This window comes from Salmo trutta, chromosome 13, assembly GCF_901001165.1.
Source record: "Salmo trutta chromosome 13, fSalTru1.1, whole genome shotgun sequence".
In the NCBI taxonomy this organism is placed as follows: Eukaryota; Metazoa; Chordata; class Actinopteri; order Salmoniformes; family Salmonidae; genus Salmo; species Salmo trutta.
This window is the reverse complement of record NC_042969.1, coordinates 74,238,145-74,254,472: the sequence shown is the minus strand read 5'-3', so window position 1 is coordinate 74,254,472 and position 16,328 is coordinate 74,238,145. Positions and strand designations below refer to the sequence as shown.

General features: G+C 46.0%; 1 protein-coding gene across 1 annotated transcript in view; it reads left to right on the top strand.

The window, feature by feature from the left end:
- Window positions 1-15,478, top strand: part of LOC115206842 (protein FAM131A) — a 28,783-nt gene extending 13,305 nt beyond the window's left edge. Inside the window, exons 3-6 of the mRNA XM_029774021.1 lie at window positions 4,049-4,142; window positions 4,286-4,468; window positions 12,993-13,124; window positions 13,887-15,478. Coding sequence (XP_029629881.1) covers window positions 4,049-4,142; window positions 4,286-4,468; window positions 12,993-13,124; window positions 13,887-14,497 — 1,020 coding nt within the window. The 3' untranslated portion in view covers window positions 14,498-15,478. The remainder of the gene's footprint in view (window positions 1-4,048; window positions 4,143-4,285; window positions 4,469-12,992; window positions 13,125-13,886) is intronic.
- Window positions 15,479-16,328: the final 850 nt, after the last annotated feature.

The window sequence follows — 16,328 nt, the reverse complement described above, 5'->3', positions numbered from 1 at the left end:
AATGCAATAAATATTTACTCTGAGCTGCGCTTCGGTAGATTGGTCGTAGATGCTGGCCGGGTTGGCCAACAGATCTTCCTGTAGTGGAAGAATGTCAATGGTGGTAAATTGGATACGTGGTGGTATCTTCGTCTGTTTGTTAGACTGGATCCGTCGTCCGTCCTTTCCTAGCCCACGTCGACAGCGGCTAACTCAGCGGCTAGGAAGTATCACTTCTGTAGTGAATAAGCTCAAAGTTCATACCAGTTCATACCATAGCTCACGCCGAGGTTGGCTTAGTTCTGTCCTTTACATGTGTGTCCTTCTAACGTAGAGGCTGCAGACCTCCCGTACTGGAACTACCGAATGTCTTTTCGTCAAAGGCTTATATAGTGGAGAGGGGGGAAGGAGGTGTTTCATCGTTTATAACCCCTGTCTCTTCACAGGGTTGGGCCACTGATCGAGCAGGGCACTTTCCTTATGAAAACCCAATTCTCTCATTTGGAAGCTAAAATTACATTTAATCTCCTAACAAACAATTTCAATATCAAACATTTCAATTGCATAACAATTCCATGTGACTCTGATAACTAGAGGGTGTATACTTTCTCAGGTACAGTTTATGTCGTCCTGTCATCAATCATAATGTCTCAGATAACAATGAACTGACATATATACTCATTACGTTATCAAGCATATTTCCAACTGGTTTTATTACCAAAATATGGTTCCTTTCCCCATTTGTTTGATGTTCCCAGACTCTCTATATTTAACAGGACAGCAGTCCTTCAGTAGGGTCAGTAAGAGAGGGGAAGGGAGAAAGGTATTTATGGGGGGGGGGGGTCATAAACCTTACCCACAGGCCAACGTCATAGAGTAGAGAGGATGGACAGACCAGACCAACGGAGTAGAGTAGAGAGGATGGACAGACCAGACCAACGGAGTAGAGTAGAGAGGATGGACAGACCAGACCAAGGCGGTAGAGTAGAGAGGATGGACAGACCAGACCAAGGGAGTAGTGTAGAGAGGATGGACAGACCAGACCAAGGGGGTAGAGTAGAGAGGATGGACAGACCAGACCAAGGGAGTAGTGTAGAGAGGATGGACAGACCAGACCAAGGGAGTAGAGTAGAGAGGATGGACAGACCAGACCAACGGAGTAGAGTAGAGAGGATGGACAGACCAGACCAAGGCGGTAGAGTAGAGAGGATGGACAGACCAGACCAAGGGAGTAGTGTAGAGAGGATGGACAGACCAGACCAAGGGGGTAGAGTAGAGAGGATGGACAGACCAGACCAAGGGGGTAGAGTAGAGAGGATGGACAGACCAGATCAACGGAGTAGAGTAGAGAGGATGGACAGACCAGACCAACGGAGTAGAGTAGAAAGGATGGACAGACCAGACCAACGGAGTAGAGTAGAGAGGATGGACAGACCAGACCAACGGAGTAGAGTAGAGAGGATGGACAGACCAGACCAACGGAGTAGAGTAGAGAGGATGGACAGACCAGACCAACGGAGTAGAGTAGAGAGGATGGACAGACCAGACCAAGGCGGTAGAGTAGAGAGGATGGACAGACCAGACCAACGGAGTAGAGTAGAGAGGATGGACAGACCAGACCAAGGGGGTAGAGTAGAGAGGATGGACAGACCAGACCAACGGAGTAGAGTAGAGAGGATGGACAGACCAGACCAAGGGAGTAGAGTAGAGAGGATGGACAGACCAGACCAAGGGAGTAGAGTAGAGAGGATGGACAGACCAGACCAACGGAGTAGAGTAGAGAGGATGGACAGACCAGACCAACGGAGTAGAGTAGAGAGGATGGACAGACCAGACCAAGGGAGTAGAGTAGAGAGGATGGACAGACCAGACCAAGGGGGTAGAGTAGAGAGGATGGACAGACCAGACCAAGGGGGGTAGAGTAGAGAGGGATGGACAGACCGACCAACGGAGGGTAATAGTAGAGAGGATGGACAGACCAGACCAACGGAGTAGAGTAGAGAGATGGACAACCAGACCAACGGAGTAAGTAGAGAGGATGGACAGACCAGACCAAGGGAGTAGAGTAGAGAGGATGGACAGACCAGACCAAGGGGGTAGAGTAGGAGGATGATGGACAGACCAGACCAAGGGCGGTAGAGTAGAGAGGATGGGACAGACCAGACCAAGGGCGGTAGAGTAGAGAGGATGGACAGACCAGCAACGGAGGTAGAGTAGAGAGGATGGACAGACCAGACCAAGGAGTAGACGTAGAGAGGATGGACAGACCCGAACAAGGAGTAGAGTAGAGAGGATGGACAGACCAGACCAAGGCGGTAGAGTAGAGAGGATGGACAGACCAGACCAAGGGGGTAGAGTAGAGAGGATGGACAGACCAGATCAACGGAGTAGAGTAGAGAGGATGGACAGACCAGACCAAGGGAGTAGAGTAGAGAGGATGGACAGACCAGACCAACGGAGTAGAGTAGAGAGGATGGACAGACCAGACCAACGGAGTAGAGTAGAGAGGATGGACAGACCAGACCAAGGGAGTAGTGTAGAGAGGATGGACAGACCAGACCAACGGAGTAGAGTAGAGAGGATGGACAGACCAGATCAACGGAGTAGAGTAGAGAGGATGGACAGACCAGACCAAGGGGGTAGAGTAGAGAGGATGGACAGACCAGACCAACGGAGTAGAGTAGAGAGGATGGACAGACCAGATCAACGGAGTAGAGTAGAGAGGATGGACAGACCAGACCAAGGGGGTAGAGTAGAGAGGATGGACAGACCAGACCAACGGAGTAGAGTAGAGAGGATGGACAGACCAGATCAACGGAGTAGAGTAGAGAGGATGGACAGACCAGACCAACGGAGTAGAGTAGAGAGGATGGACAGACCAGATCAACGGAGTAGAGTAGAGAGGATGGACAGACCAAACCAAGGGAGTAGAGTAGAGAGGATGGACAGACCAGATCAACGGAGTAGAGTAGAGAGGATGGACAGACCAGACCAAGGGGGTAGAGTAGAGAGGATGGACAGACCAGACCAACGGAGTAGAGTAGAGAGGATGGACAGACCAGACCAACGGAGTAGAGTAGAGAGGATGGACAGACCAGACCAACGGAGTAGAGTAGAGAGGATGGACAGACCAGACCAAGGGAGTAGAGTAGAGAGGATGGACAGACCAGACCAAGGGGGTAGAGTAGAGAGGATGGACAGACCAGACCAAGGGGGTAGAGTAGAGAGGATGGACAGACCAGACCAACGGAGTAGAGTAGAGAGGATGGACAGACCAGACCAACGGAGTAGAGTAGAGAGGATGGACAGACCAGACCAACGGAGTAGAGTAGAGAGGATGGACAGACCAGACCAAGGGGGTAGAGTAGAGAGGATGGACAGACCAGACCAAGGGAGTAGAGTAGAGAGGATGGACAGACCAGACCAACGGAGTAGAGTAGAGAGGATGGACAGACCAGACCAAGGGGGTAGAGTAGAGAGGATGGACAGACCAGACCAAGGGGGTAGAGTAGAGAGGATGGACAGACCAGACCAAGGGGGTAGAGTAGAGAGGATGGACAGACCAGACCAAGGGGGTAGAGTAGAGAGGATGGACAGACCAGACCAAGGGAGTAGAGTAGAGAGGATGGACAGACCAGACCAACGGAGTAGAGTAGAGAGGATGGACAGACCAGACCAAGGGGGTAGAGTAGAGAGGATGGACAGACCAGACCAAGGGAGTAGAGTAGAGAGGATGGACAGACCAGACCAAGGGAGTAGAGTAGAGAGGATGGACAGACCAGACCAACGGAGTAGAGTAGAGCGTAGGGGGGTTGTTCTATATTTTCGTCATAATAATCTTGCAGTGGCCCTTCATATCTTTCATGCAGTGTGCATGTGAGTGTAAAAGCAATGCAAACAGAGGTATTTTCTCTGCCTTGAAAACATGAGTGCTCTTTCAGATCAGTTTGAAAGGATTTCTTGGTAGTCGTAGCATGTACAGTACATCTGTATAACAGCCTCCACTGCTTGTCATCATCCATGTAGTGTGTGAGTCCTCCTTTATTAATGGTTGTTTTTTCCTTCACAGGTAAATGTTGACGACACCGTTGAAATGTTACCAAAATCGAGAAGAGCACTTACCATTCAAGAGATTGCGGCGTTAGCCAGATCTTCATTACATGGTAAATACGAGCTTGTGTGTGTGTGTGTGTGCAAGCGCGCGCGCACACACACACACACACACACACACAAAATAAATCCTGCATGCTATACTCTTTACACTTTACATGTATGTGACCTTTGCCCTCTAATCTTTGAAATCTAGGCATCTCCCAGGCGATGAAGGACCGTGTGACGAGGCCCACAGGCATGGCCCAGGGCAGGGTGGCCCACCTGATAGAGTGGAAGGGCTGGTGTAAGCCCACAGACACCCCCGCAGCTCTGGAGTCTGACTTCAACAACTACTCTGACCTCACTGAGGGAGAACAGGAGGCCCGCTTCGCTGCAGGTCAGTAGGCCTACCCAGTTTATCATTACAATCATTTAATTTTACTTTAACAGGTAAGTTGATTGAATGTTTTTTACAGCAATGACTTGAGGTAGTAAAATGTCGTGAAATGTTTCTCTTTCTCTCTGTTTTTTGTCCCCTTCTTTCTATGCCACTCTTTTGTCCTCTGTCCCTGTGTGCCTCCCTCTTTGCTCTTTCACTCTCTTCCTCTCTCTGTTGCCTTGTCTCCATCTGTCTCTCTATCCATTCTCTAGGTCCCTCGTTCACTCTCTCTCTCTCTCTCTCTCGCCGTTCTCCCTCCCTCCCTCCCTGCAGTGCAGCCTCTCAAGGTTAATTTGCACAGTAAGGTTCTGCTCCTGGCTAGTGAAGGTGTGACTGAGCGCTTTTCTCTGTGCCCCTCATCTCCTTTCATTTTTTACTTTACTCTCTTTTTTCTCCTCTCCTCTCCTCTGACCATCACCCAATATGCCCCCTTTACACACATACTGTACAGGCATGCAAACACTTCTACCCCCTTCTGATCCCACCATCACATCCAGCTGACCCCAGGGTTATTTCACTTGTTCTTCTGATCCCACCATCACATCCAGCTGACCCCAGGGTTATTTCACTTGTTCTTCTGATCCCACCATCACATCCAGCTGACCCCAGGGTTATTTCACTTCTTCTTCTGATCCCACCATCACATCCAGCTGACCCCAGGGTTATTTCACTTGTTCTTCTGATCCCACCATCACATCCAGCTGACCCCAGGGTTATTTCACTTGCCCTTCACTTCCTCTTACATCTCCACTGTACCCCTGTCCACTTTGTCAGGACTCTGGTCAAAGTGCTGACATGCTTCCTCATCTACGTCACTGGCTCTCTTTGAATATTAGCTGGGCATGGGTGACTTTGCAGGTTGTGTGAAAAACTGTGAATGTAATGTAGCTGTGTATTGGTGTATGTATATGGGAGAGTAATTGTGACTGTTTGGTCGAAGTGATTCAGTTTCAATTATGGGAGAGGGTACAATGGTAAATGTGTTGGAATGGTTTTGACTATGTATGCACTGTATATGGTGTGTGTGTGTGTGTGTGTGTGTGAGGATAGATTAAGCCAGTTGAATGGGAGGTACCCAGGGGTTATGTCCAGGTAGGGTTGTCCTATTGATGCACCAGCTCGTATCAACACACACACATCTCCGTCTACACACACACACACACACAATCCTGGATAGTGGTTATCCCCTGCAGGAGTCTGGCTGTCAGCCCTGACCGATACTAAGAGGAGCTTATTTCAGTGTGTATAGAAGAGTGTACTGTGTGTGTGTGCAGGGCTGGCAGGGCTACAGTTCCATGGGGTTACTCTGTATAGGCCATCAAAGTGTTCTGGGAGTGTGCTGGTCTAAACAGGTCTGGGAGAGGAGCCAATCTCTGCAGGACCATAGCATACACATGCTTGCGCACACACACACACATGCAGAATGGATGTAAACCTTGTTGTGCATAAGATGGAGAAAGAGAATGAGAAAAAAATCAAATGTTATTAGTCACATGTGCTGAATAAAACAGGTGTAGGTAGACCTTACTGAGAAATGCTTCCTCATAAGCCCTTAACCAACAATGCAGTTCAAGAAAGAGAGTTAAGAAAATATTTACTAAACTAAAGTAAAAAATTCAATAAAAAGTAACACAATAAGATTACATAACAATAACGAATCTATATACAGTGGGAACCGGTACCGAGAACAATGTGCGGGGTACAGGTCGGGGGGGGTCAATGGAAATAGTCCTGTTAAGGAGCCGTTTGGACCTATACTTGGCTATCCGGTACTGCTTGCCGTGCAGTAGCAGAGAGAACAGTCTATGACTTGGGTGACTGGAGTCTTTGACAATTTTTTGGGCCTTCCTCTGACACCGTCCAGTATATAGGTCCTGGATGGCAGGAAGCTTGGCCCCAGTGATGTACTGGGCCGTACACACTACCCTCTGTAGCGCCTTACGGTCAGATGCCAAGCAGTTGCCATACCAGGCGGTGAATCAACCGGTCAGGATGCTCTCGATGATGCAGCTGTAGAACTTTTTGAGGATTTGGTGTTGTCTTGCCCTCTTCATGACTGTCTTGGTGTGTTTGAACCATTTATAGTTTGTTGGTGATGTGGACACCAAGGAACTTGAAACTCTCAACCCGCTCCACTACAGCCTTGTCAATGTTAATGTGGGTCTGTTTGGCCCTCCTTTTCCTGTAGTCCACGATCATCTACTTTGTCTTGCTCACATTGAGGGAGAGGTTGTTGTCCTGGCACCACACGGCCAGGTCTCTGACCTCCTCTCTATAGGCTGTCTAATCATTGTCGGCGATCAGGCCTACCACAACTTAATGATGGTGTTGGAGTCGTGAGCTTAGTGATGAGCTTTGTGGGCACTATGGTGTTGAACGCTGAGCTGTAGTCAATGAACAGCATCCTCACATAGGTGTTCCTTTTGTCCAGGTGGGAAAAGGTAGTGTGGAGTGCGATTGAGATTGCGTCATCTGTGAATCTGTTGGGGCGGTATGCGAATTGGAGTGGGTCTAGGGTATCCGGGATGATGGTGGTGATGTGAGTAATGACCATCCTTTCAAAGCACTTCATGGCTACCGACGTGAGTGCTACAGGACGGTAGTCATTTAGGCTCGCGTCACTGGGCAGCTCGCGGCTGGATTTCCTTTTGTATTCCATAATAGTTTGCAAGCCCTGCCACATCTGACGAGCATTGTAGCCAATGTAGTAGGATTCAATCTTAGTCCAGTATTGATGCTTTGCCTTTTTGATGGTTTGTCTGAGGGCATAACGGGATTTCTTATAAGTGACGCGAGCTCCTTGAAAGCGGCAGTTCTAGCCTCTAACTCGGTGCAGATGTTCCCTGTAATCCACGGCTTCTGGTTTTGATATGTACGTATGGTCACTGTGGGGGCGATGTTGTCGATGCACTTATTGATGAAGCTGGGGACTGGGGTGGTAACCTCCTCAATGCCATTGGATGAATCACGGAACATATTCCAGTCTGTGCTATCAAAACAGTCCTGTAGTGTAGCATCCGCGTCATCTGACCATTTCTATATTGAGCGAAAAGTACTTCCTGCTTTAGTTTTTGCTTGTAAAGAGGAATCAGGAGGATATAATTATGGTCAGATTTGCCAAATGGATGGTGAGGGAGAGCTTTGTATGCATCTCTGTGTGTGGAGTAAAGGTGGTCTAGAGTTTTTTTCTCTGGTTTCACATGTGACATGCTGGTAGAAATTAGGTAAAACTGATCTAAGTTTGCCTGCATTAAAATCCCCGGCCACTAGGAGCGCCGCTTCTGAATGAGCATTTTCTTGTTTGCTTATGGCCTTATACAGCTTGTTGAGTGGGGTCTTAGTGCCAGCATCGGTTTGTGGTGGTAAATAGATGGCTACGAAAAATATAGATGAGAACTCTCTTGGTAGATAGTGTGGTCTACAGCTTATCATGAGGTACTCTACCTCAGGCGAGCAATACCTCGAGACTTATTTTATATTAGACATCGCGCACCAGCTGTTATTGACAAATAGACACACACCCCCGCCCCTCGTCTTACCAGACGTAGCTGCTCTGCCCTGCCGATGCACAGAAAGGCCAGCCAGCTCCATATTATCCGTGTCATCGTTCAGCCGGTGAAACACAAGATATTACAGTTTTTCATGTCCCGTTGGTAGTATAGTCTCGACCGTAGATCATCCAGTTTGTTTTCCAGTGATTGCACGTTGGCCAATAGAACCGATGGTAGTGGTGATTTTACTCACTCGCCTACGAATACTCATAAGGCACCCTGACCTTGGCCCCCTGTATCTCAGTATTTTCTTCACGCGAATGACAGGGATTTGAGCCTTGTCTCCGGGAAGCAGTATATCCTTCGCGTTGGACTCATTAAATAAAAAACATTTGTCCAGTTCGAGGTGAGTAATCACTGTTCTGATGTCTATAAGCTCTTATCGGTCATAAGAGATGGTAGCAGCAACTTTATGTACAAAATAAGTTACAAACAAAATAGCACAGTTGGTTAGGAGCCCGTAAAACGGTAGCCATCCCCTCCGGCGCCATTATGACTTAAACTTAAAGAAAGACCCTAGCAGTATGTGTCAGAGGACTTCCTGTGTGTGAAGGCTGAGTTTAGGGCTGAGCCACAGTAAAATGGGCTCCCGAGTGGCGCAGTGGTCTAAGACACTGCATCTCAGTACAAGAGGCGTCACTGCAGTACTTGGTTCAAATCCAGGCTGCATCTCATCTGGCCATGATTGGGAGTGCCACAGGGCGGCGCACAATTGGCCCAACGTCGTCCGGTTTTGGCCATCATTGTAAATAAGAATTTGATCTTAACTGACTTGCCTAGTTAAATAAAGGTTTGTCGTGTCTTTGGCATCATTAAACTGAAGACTTATTTTTATCAAATAAATTCTCTGTAATTATTATTACGTGATTAAACTAACTTAATCATGTAAATGTAATTAACTAGGAAGTCGAGGCACCAAGGAAAATATTTTAATCATCCATATCATCCATACATCAATTGTCTCAATCATTTATTCATTAACTAACTAAATAATCACAGAAATGCATAAACAAACAAACAAAGTAGATATGGTTACAAAGAAATGATAGGGGATGTGCCCTAGTGGGCTAAACTGGTATGGCGGCTTGGTAGACAAAGGCACTGAGAAGGGCGCGAAAGATAAAAGACACTAGTTGATAATTATAACATTGAAATGCTACTCCTTTGCACATGAACGTTCACTTATTCAGGAATAATTGCAATCGATATATATATATATATTTACACTCAGTGTGTCGTCGTGATCTCTGTTGGAAAGTTTGTTTCTGTTGGAGAGTTTGTCCGCCCTCTCTCTCTCTGCCGTGGTTAGAATGGATAGTTCAGAGTAACATTCAGCAATGTTGTTGTAGTATAGATGTTTCGTCGGTTATCAGTTCTCGCATTCACGGGTGCAGACTGCACCCGCACTGCAGACTAGTAATTAGTATCGAAGAGTAGCTCCTATTCTGTCGGTATTGATAGTCTCAGAGTTTAACCACGTGGTATGGTTAAGAATTCAGCAATCTACTCAAACCTTAGCCCTCTCGGTTATCGAGGTAAGCTGGTTTGAAGATAAATTCCCAAGGTGGGTGTTATATTCAGAAGAGCAGAAAAAGGCTGTCCCATGACACCAGATCAATGTCTGTGCTCATGGAGCGGGCCAATGACTTAGTTAACTTTAAAGGGAATTGGGTTCCCTTTCATTAAACAGTTTAAAATCACATTACATAAGTTCACAAATAGTTTCATCTTTACTCATTCATTTTATACAACAATTAGATGCAAGCCTCATAACTGAGACTCTTGTATAAACAGAGTTATGGTGATATGGCTGTATTGTCTCTCATGAGTTTCACAAACATTAAACAAATAGACCGGTCGTAGCTGGATTCTTCCCCGACCGTGTACACCTTCTCCAAAACATGTACATTGCTCAGTCCTCAAGTTCTATGCTGGAGAAGAGGTTCCTTTGTTCTCCTGTGAAAACTCACTCTCTCTTGTACTCTGGCCATGAGGAGAGAACTCCTCAAGGAATTTATGACCTGCCTAACAGAGCCTGTTAGTAGGGGGTGAGAGAGAGAGGGGGATGGTGCTCACTATCCCCAAAGAGGGCAACGTCATGACAAGTTAAATAAATAAAAAATAATAATAAAAGAATTTGAATGAGAGAATCTATCTCTGTGAGAATCAACAGAGAACAGCGGAGAGGGAAATAGAGAGAGAGAATTTTAATGGAAATGAGATGAAAGGGATGAGGAAAGAAAGAGAGCGAGATAAAGATGAAATAGAAACAAGCTGAAAAAATAGGGAGATTGAAATTTAAAGAAGAGTAAAATGAGATGAATGAGAAAAGGAGAGGAACACAAGGCATGTGGCTAAGGGAGAAAGAGGAAAAGTAAAAGAGGAATGAGAAAAGAGATGGATTGGATGGAATTTAAAATAGAGGAGGGGAATGAGGAATGGAAGGCCATTGAAGCAGCGGAGAGAAAGAGGTCATTTGTGATTGGCTGGTGACAGTGAATGGAGGTGATTGGTCAGCTCGTCTACGGAACACTGGCTCTGTCACATGCCGATTCACTTCAGCCACGGAGAAACCCACGTTCGTCTCCCCTGTGTGTGTGTGTAATACAATTATTTGCTTGTACTGCAGTGATACCAATGTATATAGCCTCGCTACTGTTATTTTTCACTGTCTTTTTACTGTTGTTTTTATTTCTTTACTTACCTATTGTTCACCTAATACCTTTTTTGTACTATTGGTTAGAGCCTGTAAGTAAGCATTTCTCTGTTAGGTCTACACCTGTTGTATTCAGCGCACGTGACAAATAAACTTTGATTTGATTTTATATTTGTCCTATTTTATGTACAAGTGTGTATTAATACACGTGTGAATTGGAAATGTGTTTTTTTGCATATCTCAACTCTCCCTGAGACACCCTCGGAGAGTGGTCATTATCAACTATTAGGGTTAAGTGCCTTGTTCAAGGGCACATCAGCAGATTTCTTACCTTGTCTGTGTGAGGATTCAAACTAGTGACCATTCAGTTACTGGCCCAAGGCTCTAACCGCTATGCAACCTGCCACCCCGCTGGGCAACCTGCCACCCCGCTGCGCAACCTGCCACCCCGCTGGGCTACCTGCCACCCCGCTGGGCTACCTGCCACCCCGCTGGGCTACCTGCCACCCCGCTGGGCTACCTGCCACCCCGCTGGGCAACCTGCCACCCCGCTGGGCAACCTGCCACCCCGCTGGCACCTGCCACCCCGCTGCGCAACCTGCCACCCCGCTGCGCAACCTGCCACCCCGCTGGGCTACCTGCCACCCTGCTGGGCTACCTGCTGTTTGTGTGACATACAGATCTGAGACAGATCTCTCATTTCCGATTGTATATTTGTGTGACAGACTGTACATACAGTGCCTTGAAAAGGTATTCATCTCCCTTGGTGTTTTTCCTATTTTGTTGCATTACAACCTGTAATTTAAATACATTTTTATTTGGATCTTATGTAATGGACATACACAAAATAGTCCAAATTGGTGAAGTGAAATGCACAAAATATCTTCTTTTCAAAACATTTGAAAAAATAAAAACCTGAAAAGTAGTGAGTGCATATGTATTCACCCCATTTGCTATGAAGCCCCTAAATAAGATCTGGTGCAACCAATTACCTTCAGAAGTCACATAATTAGTTAAATAAAGTCCACCTGTGTGCAATCTAAGCGTCACATGATTTGTCACCTGATCTCAGTATATATACAGCTGTTCTGAAAGGCCTCAGAGTCTGCAACACCACTAAGCAAGCGGCACCATGAAGACCAAAGAGCTCTCCAAACAGGTCAGGGATAAAGTTGTGGAGAAGTACAGATCAGAGTTGGGTTCTAAAAAAATATCAGAAACTTTGAACATCCCATGGAGCACCATTAAATCCATTATTAAAAAATGAAAAAAATATGGCACCACAACAAACCTGCCAAGAGAGGGCCTCCCACCAAAACTCACGGACCAGGCAAGGAGGGCATTAATCAGAGAGGCAACAAAGAGACCAAAGATAACCCTGAAGGAACTGCAAAGCTACACAGTGGAGATTGGAGTATCTATCCATAGGACCACTTTAAGCCATACACTCCACAGAGCTAGGCCTTACGGAAGAGTGGCTAGAAAAAAGCCATTGCTTAAAGAAAAAATAAGCAAACACGTTTGGTGTTCGCCAAAAGGCATGAAGGTACTCTGGTCAGATGAGACTAAAATTGAGCTTTTTGGTCAAAGCCCACTGCGGCAAATCCAATTGAGAATCTGTGGTATGATTTAAAGATTGCTGTACACCAGCGGAACCCATCCAACTTGAAGAAGCTGGAGCAGTTTTGCCTTGAAGAATGGGCAAAAATCCCAGTGGCTAGATGTGCCAAGCTTATAGAGACATACCCCAAGAGACTTGCAGCTGTAATTGCTGCAAAAGGTGGCTCTACAAAGTATTGACTTTGGGGGGTGAATAGTTAAGCACGCTCAAGTTTTCCGTTTTTTTTGTGTTATTTATTGTTTGTTTCACAATAAAAAATATTTTGCATCTTCAATGTTGTGTAAATCAAATGATACAAACCCCCAACAAATCCATTTTAATTCCAGGTTGTAAGGCAACAAAATAGGAAAAATGCCAATGGGGGTGAATACTTTTGCAAGACACTGTACCAGTGTTTTGCAAGAGTGAATTATTTCCAGTGTTTGCATATATATCCAGGTAACATGTCTATATGTTTGTATGACCTCTCCGGTTTAGAACCTCGCTGTGATGTCAGTCTATCAACATACTCTGTCTTCCACAGAAAGGACCTGTCAATCAAAAATCATATGCTGGCATCGTCATGGGCACTCAATGATGGCGCTCGATGTCTGACCTGTTTGTGTGTGTGTATTGAATGTTTGATATTGACGTCTAACCTATGTGTGTGTCAAGGTGTGGCGGAGCAGTTTGCCATAGCGGAGGCTAAGCTGAGAGCCTGGTCGTCTGTGGATGGAGATGACTCTAATGACGACTCGTATGATGAGGACTTCATTCCCGCCAACGAGCCCACAACACAAAGCACAGGTACTGTACACACACACACACAATCTTAATCAGACCTCCTCCAAAACTTCTAAAGATACCAACTAGACATTTCTCAACTTCCCAATTTGAGCCAATGCTACCCAATTACAACTGGACTATCACTGAAGAGTGCAAAGTCCTCCTTTCTCATATCTTCATTTATTGCTACCTTGCTTTTTACCCTCCAGGCCCTGCACATCCTTTCCCCCCATCCCCCCACCTCTCTCTGTCTCCTCTCTCTCTGTCTGTGTGGTGACAAGGCTGTCTGTAACTCTTATTGTCCCAGTGCCCTACTTTCATCCTCTCACAAAAAAAGTTGGTCCCCGGTGAAATTTGATATCCCTCCTGCAAGTTTAATTTGATTATTTTGCTGCAGACAGTTTGTTGGCTGTGTGTGTGTGTATATGTATGGTTGTGTGTGGGGATGCCAATGCTTTTAGGCTGATTGCTTACTCCACTGCACCAAATATGACTGCGTTGTTTTGCTTGAAAATGTAATTTATTTTAATTTAGTATTATGTATTTTATTATTTTATTTTATTTTATTCAACTTGAATGGTATAACCTTCACCCTTTCCAGATTTAGCCTGATAAGTTAGTTTCATTAAATAATGAATCTGCTATAATTCCATAACAATCCATTGCTCTCTCATATCCTAGTTTTTCCTGACTACGTGACCTGACCTCGTCAGGCATGGTCAGACATTAGCAGGGTTATTCAGTATACTTACTGTCTCTCTTCTCCCCCTTCTCTGTATCCAGAGGTGCCTCCTTACCTGAGGGACATTCTTCACAGTCAGGTGTGTCAGCACCTGGGTCTGCGGGGGCCGTGCTGTGAGGGGGCAGGAGGAGGAGAGGGGGGAGACAGGCCCTCCCCCACCTCCACAGACACCCTCTGCTCCAGCCTCTACAGCCTGGATGAGCAACACCCCTTACTGCGAGATCTCACCCATCACTGCGGCAACAACCACGGTAACACCGCCGAGCTGGCCGCCAAGATCCTCTCGGCCCTGCAAGGGGGGGAGGAGCTGCTGTTGGCCCGCCTCCAGAGGGTGGGGCAGGGGGTTAGAGGGGGAGGGGACTTCAACAACCTGGGGGGTGGGAGGAGCCGGCCGGGGGGGGAGGAGTCACCTTGCTACTCTGTGACCTACTCCGAGACCTATCTGTCACCTGGGGAAGACGAAGGTACGCCCTGCAAAGACTATGAGGGCACCGTGGGCCAGGGAGAAGGAGAGCGCGAGGTGTACCCACCTGACTATGCCACCCACAGGAAGGTCTCAGATGTAGCCTCCTCCGGGGTGGTGTCTCTGGACGAGGATGAAGAGGAGGAAAAGGAGGAGGAGGATAGGGAGAGAGAGCAGAGAAACCAATGACTGTCCTGTCATTGATTTTTTTGTTTCATCAACTGTTCATCCCTCCATCTCTCCGTCCCTCCCATGACCTCTGACATGTCTAAACCTGTCTGCATGTTTTTTTCATGACTTGAACTCTTACTGCAGTGTAACCTCTCTGTCTTGGCCTCATCGCATCATGTTGATCCCCTACCCGCCTGTCCCCTTGACCATTTGATATGTATCAATATATTTTTGTCTTGAGGCGTCCAAACAATCTTTTCTATCAATGTGAAGCAGGAGAGCAGGACTGGCTGTCACAGGCTTCAGTAACAAGCCCAACGATTGGTCTGTGGTTTCAGTAAGAAGCCCACGGATTGGCCAGTGGGGTTCAGTGCTCCAGCCCCCCACAACAAGAAAGCGAGTGACTGCTAAAAAATAAAATGGACACAACTGACAGGAAAAAGACTGAACCTTAAAACTCTGAAATATCTCTGCATGTGTTTGCAAGTGCTGAACTGAACTTGTGTGCTGACCTGGTCTTGAGCACGTCGGTTTTGTAGTTTGGGCTGTTCTGTATAACCCCTCCCTTCCTCTGCCCCCAACCAGATACAGTATATCCCATTGGTGGACAGGTTCCACTGCATCTTGAAACCTGAAGCCCTTCCTCTCCTTGCAAGAGATGTTGGGCGCGTTCCTCTGCCCAGGCGTTGTTGACGCATGCCAGATCAATGCCTGGATAGGTATTTTACGTATCAGCTAACCACATATGATATACCAATCTGGTGCCCGACGGCACAGTCGATGACGTGGCACGAAACCATTGGATGATGCATGCAATGTCTGAGAAGGGGAGCACTACCCCCTAGCATCCTTCAGGGCATGGCTTGCTGAGTATGCCAAACTACCGTATGTAACCTGTCACCAACAGTTATGAGAAAATGCTGGAATGTCTTAAAAGTGACAGGAAATATGTATTTTAAAAACAAAAAAATAATTGTCACAAATGATTGACAGAAATGATATGCTTTTATTGTACTAGTTTTCTATCATTCAACATGTTGTTGTTATTGTAATTATTCTGAATATCATTATGACTAACTGTCATAATGACATACTATAGCTACCAGATTTAGTTTTTGGTTCTATGGTTTCCTATATGGAATTCTTAAGACCAATGGTTCTCTTAAAAAACAACCAAGACAAAAACACAAATAGAATGTTCCAGACGTGACCCTTTGATGAAAGAGATGTTGTTTGGTGGAGAAATTGTTGTACAAAGACAGAAACCTAGTTTCAGTGAGGAGGTGTTGAGTTGCATTGGAGATTTTCTATATTTTTGTATGCGTTGTCTTGCTTTAATCTTTGCCTATGCGGCGTGCCAGTGTATGTGGTTTTTGCACGAAGCTAACGTGGCTGTAGATTTCTCCTTTCTTTGTTATCACTGTGTGATATAGTATACCGGGAAAAAAAGACAAATATGAACAAAAAAAGGTTTATTTAATTTTGAAAGAGGATACTGTGATACGGTTTGTTATTGTCATTATCCTCAATGGAAAAGTTTCATTTTCTTTGTAATTATATTGGACTTCTTTCTTTCCTGTTCATAGCTGCTCGTGAAGCAAAATTCCAAGTTAATTTTCTTTCCATTCTTTTTCAAAGAATGTCAGGAAAAGGGCATTTTTTGTAAATATATCGAAATCATTCCATTGGCATGGTGATCTGAGGAACCTTAAATTGGTTTGGTCAGAGGGACTGTCACTCATACAACTCAGGAAGTCCCATTGGTTCAGAGCGTCAGTATATCCCGCCCCTACACAACGAGCCACTGCTCACTCATCCTCTTTCACTGTGTGTGTGTGTGTGTGTAGGG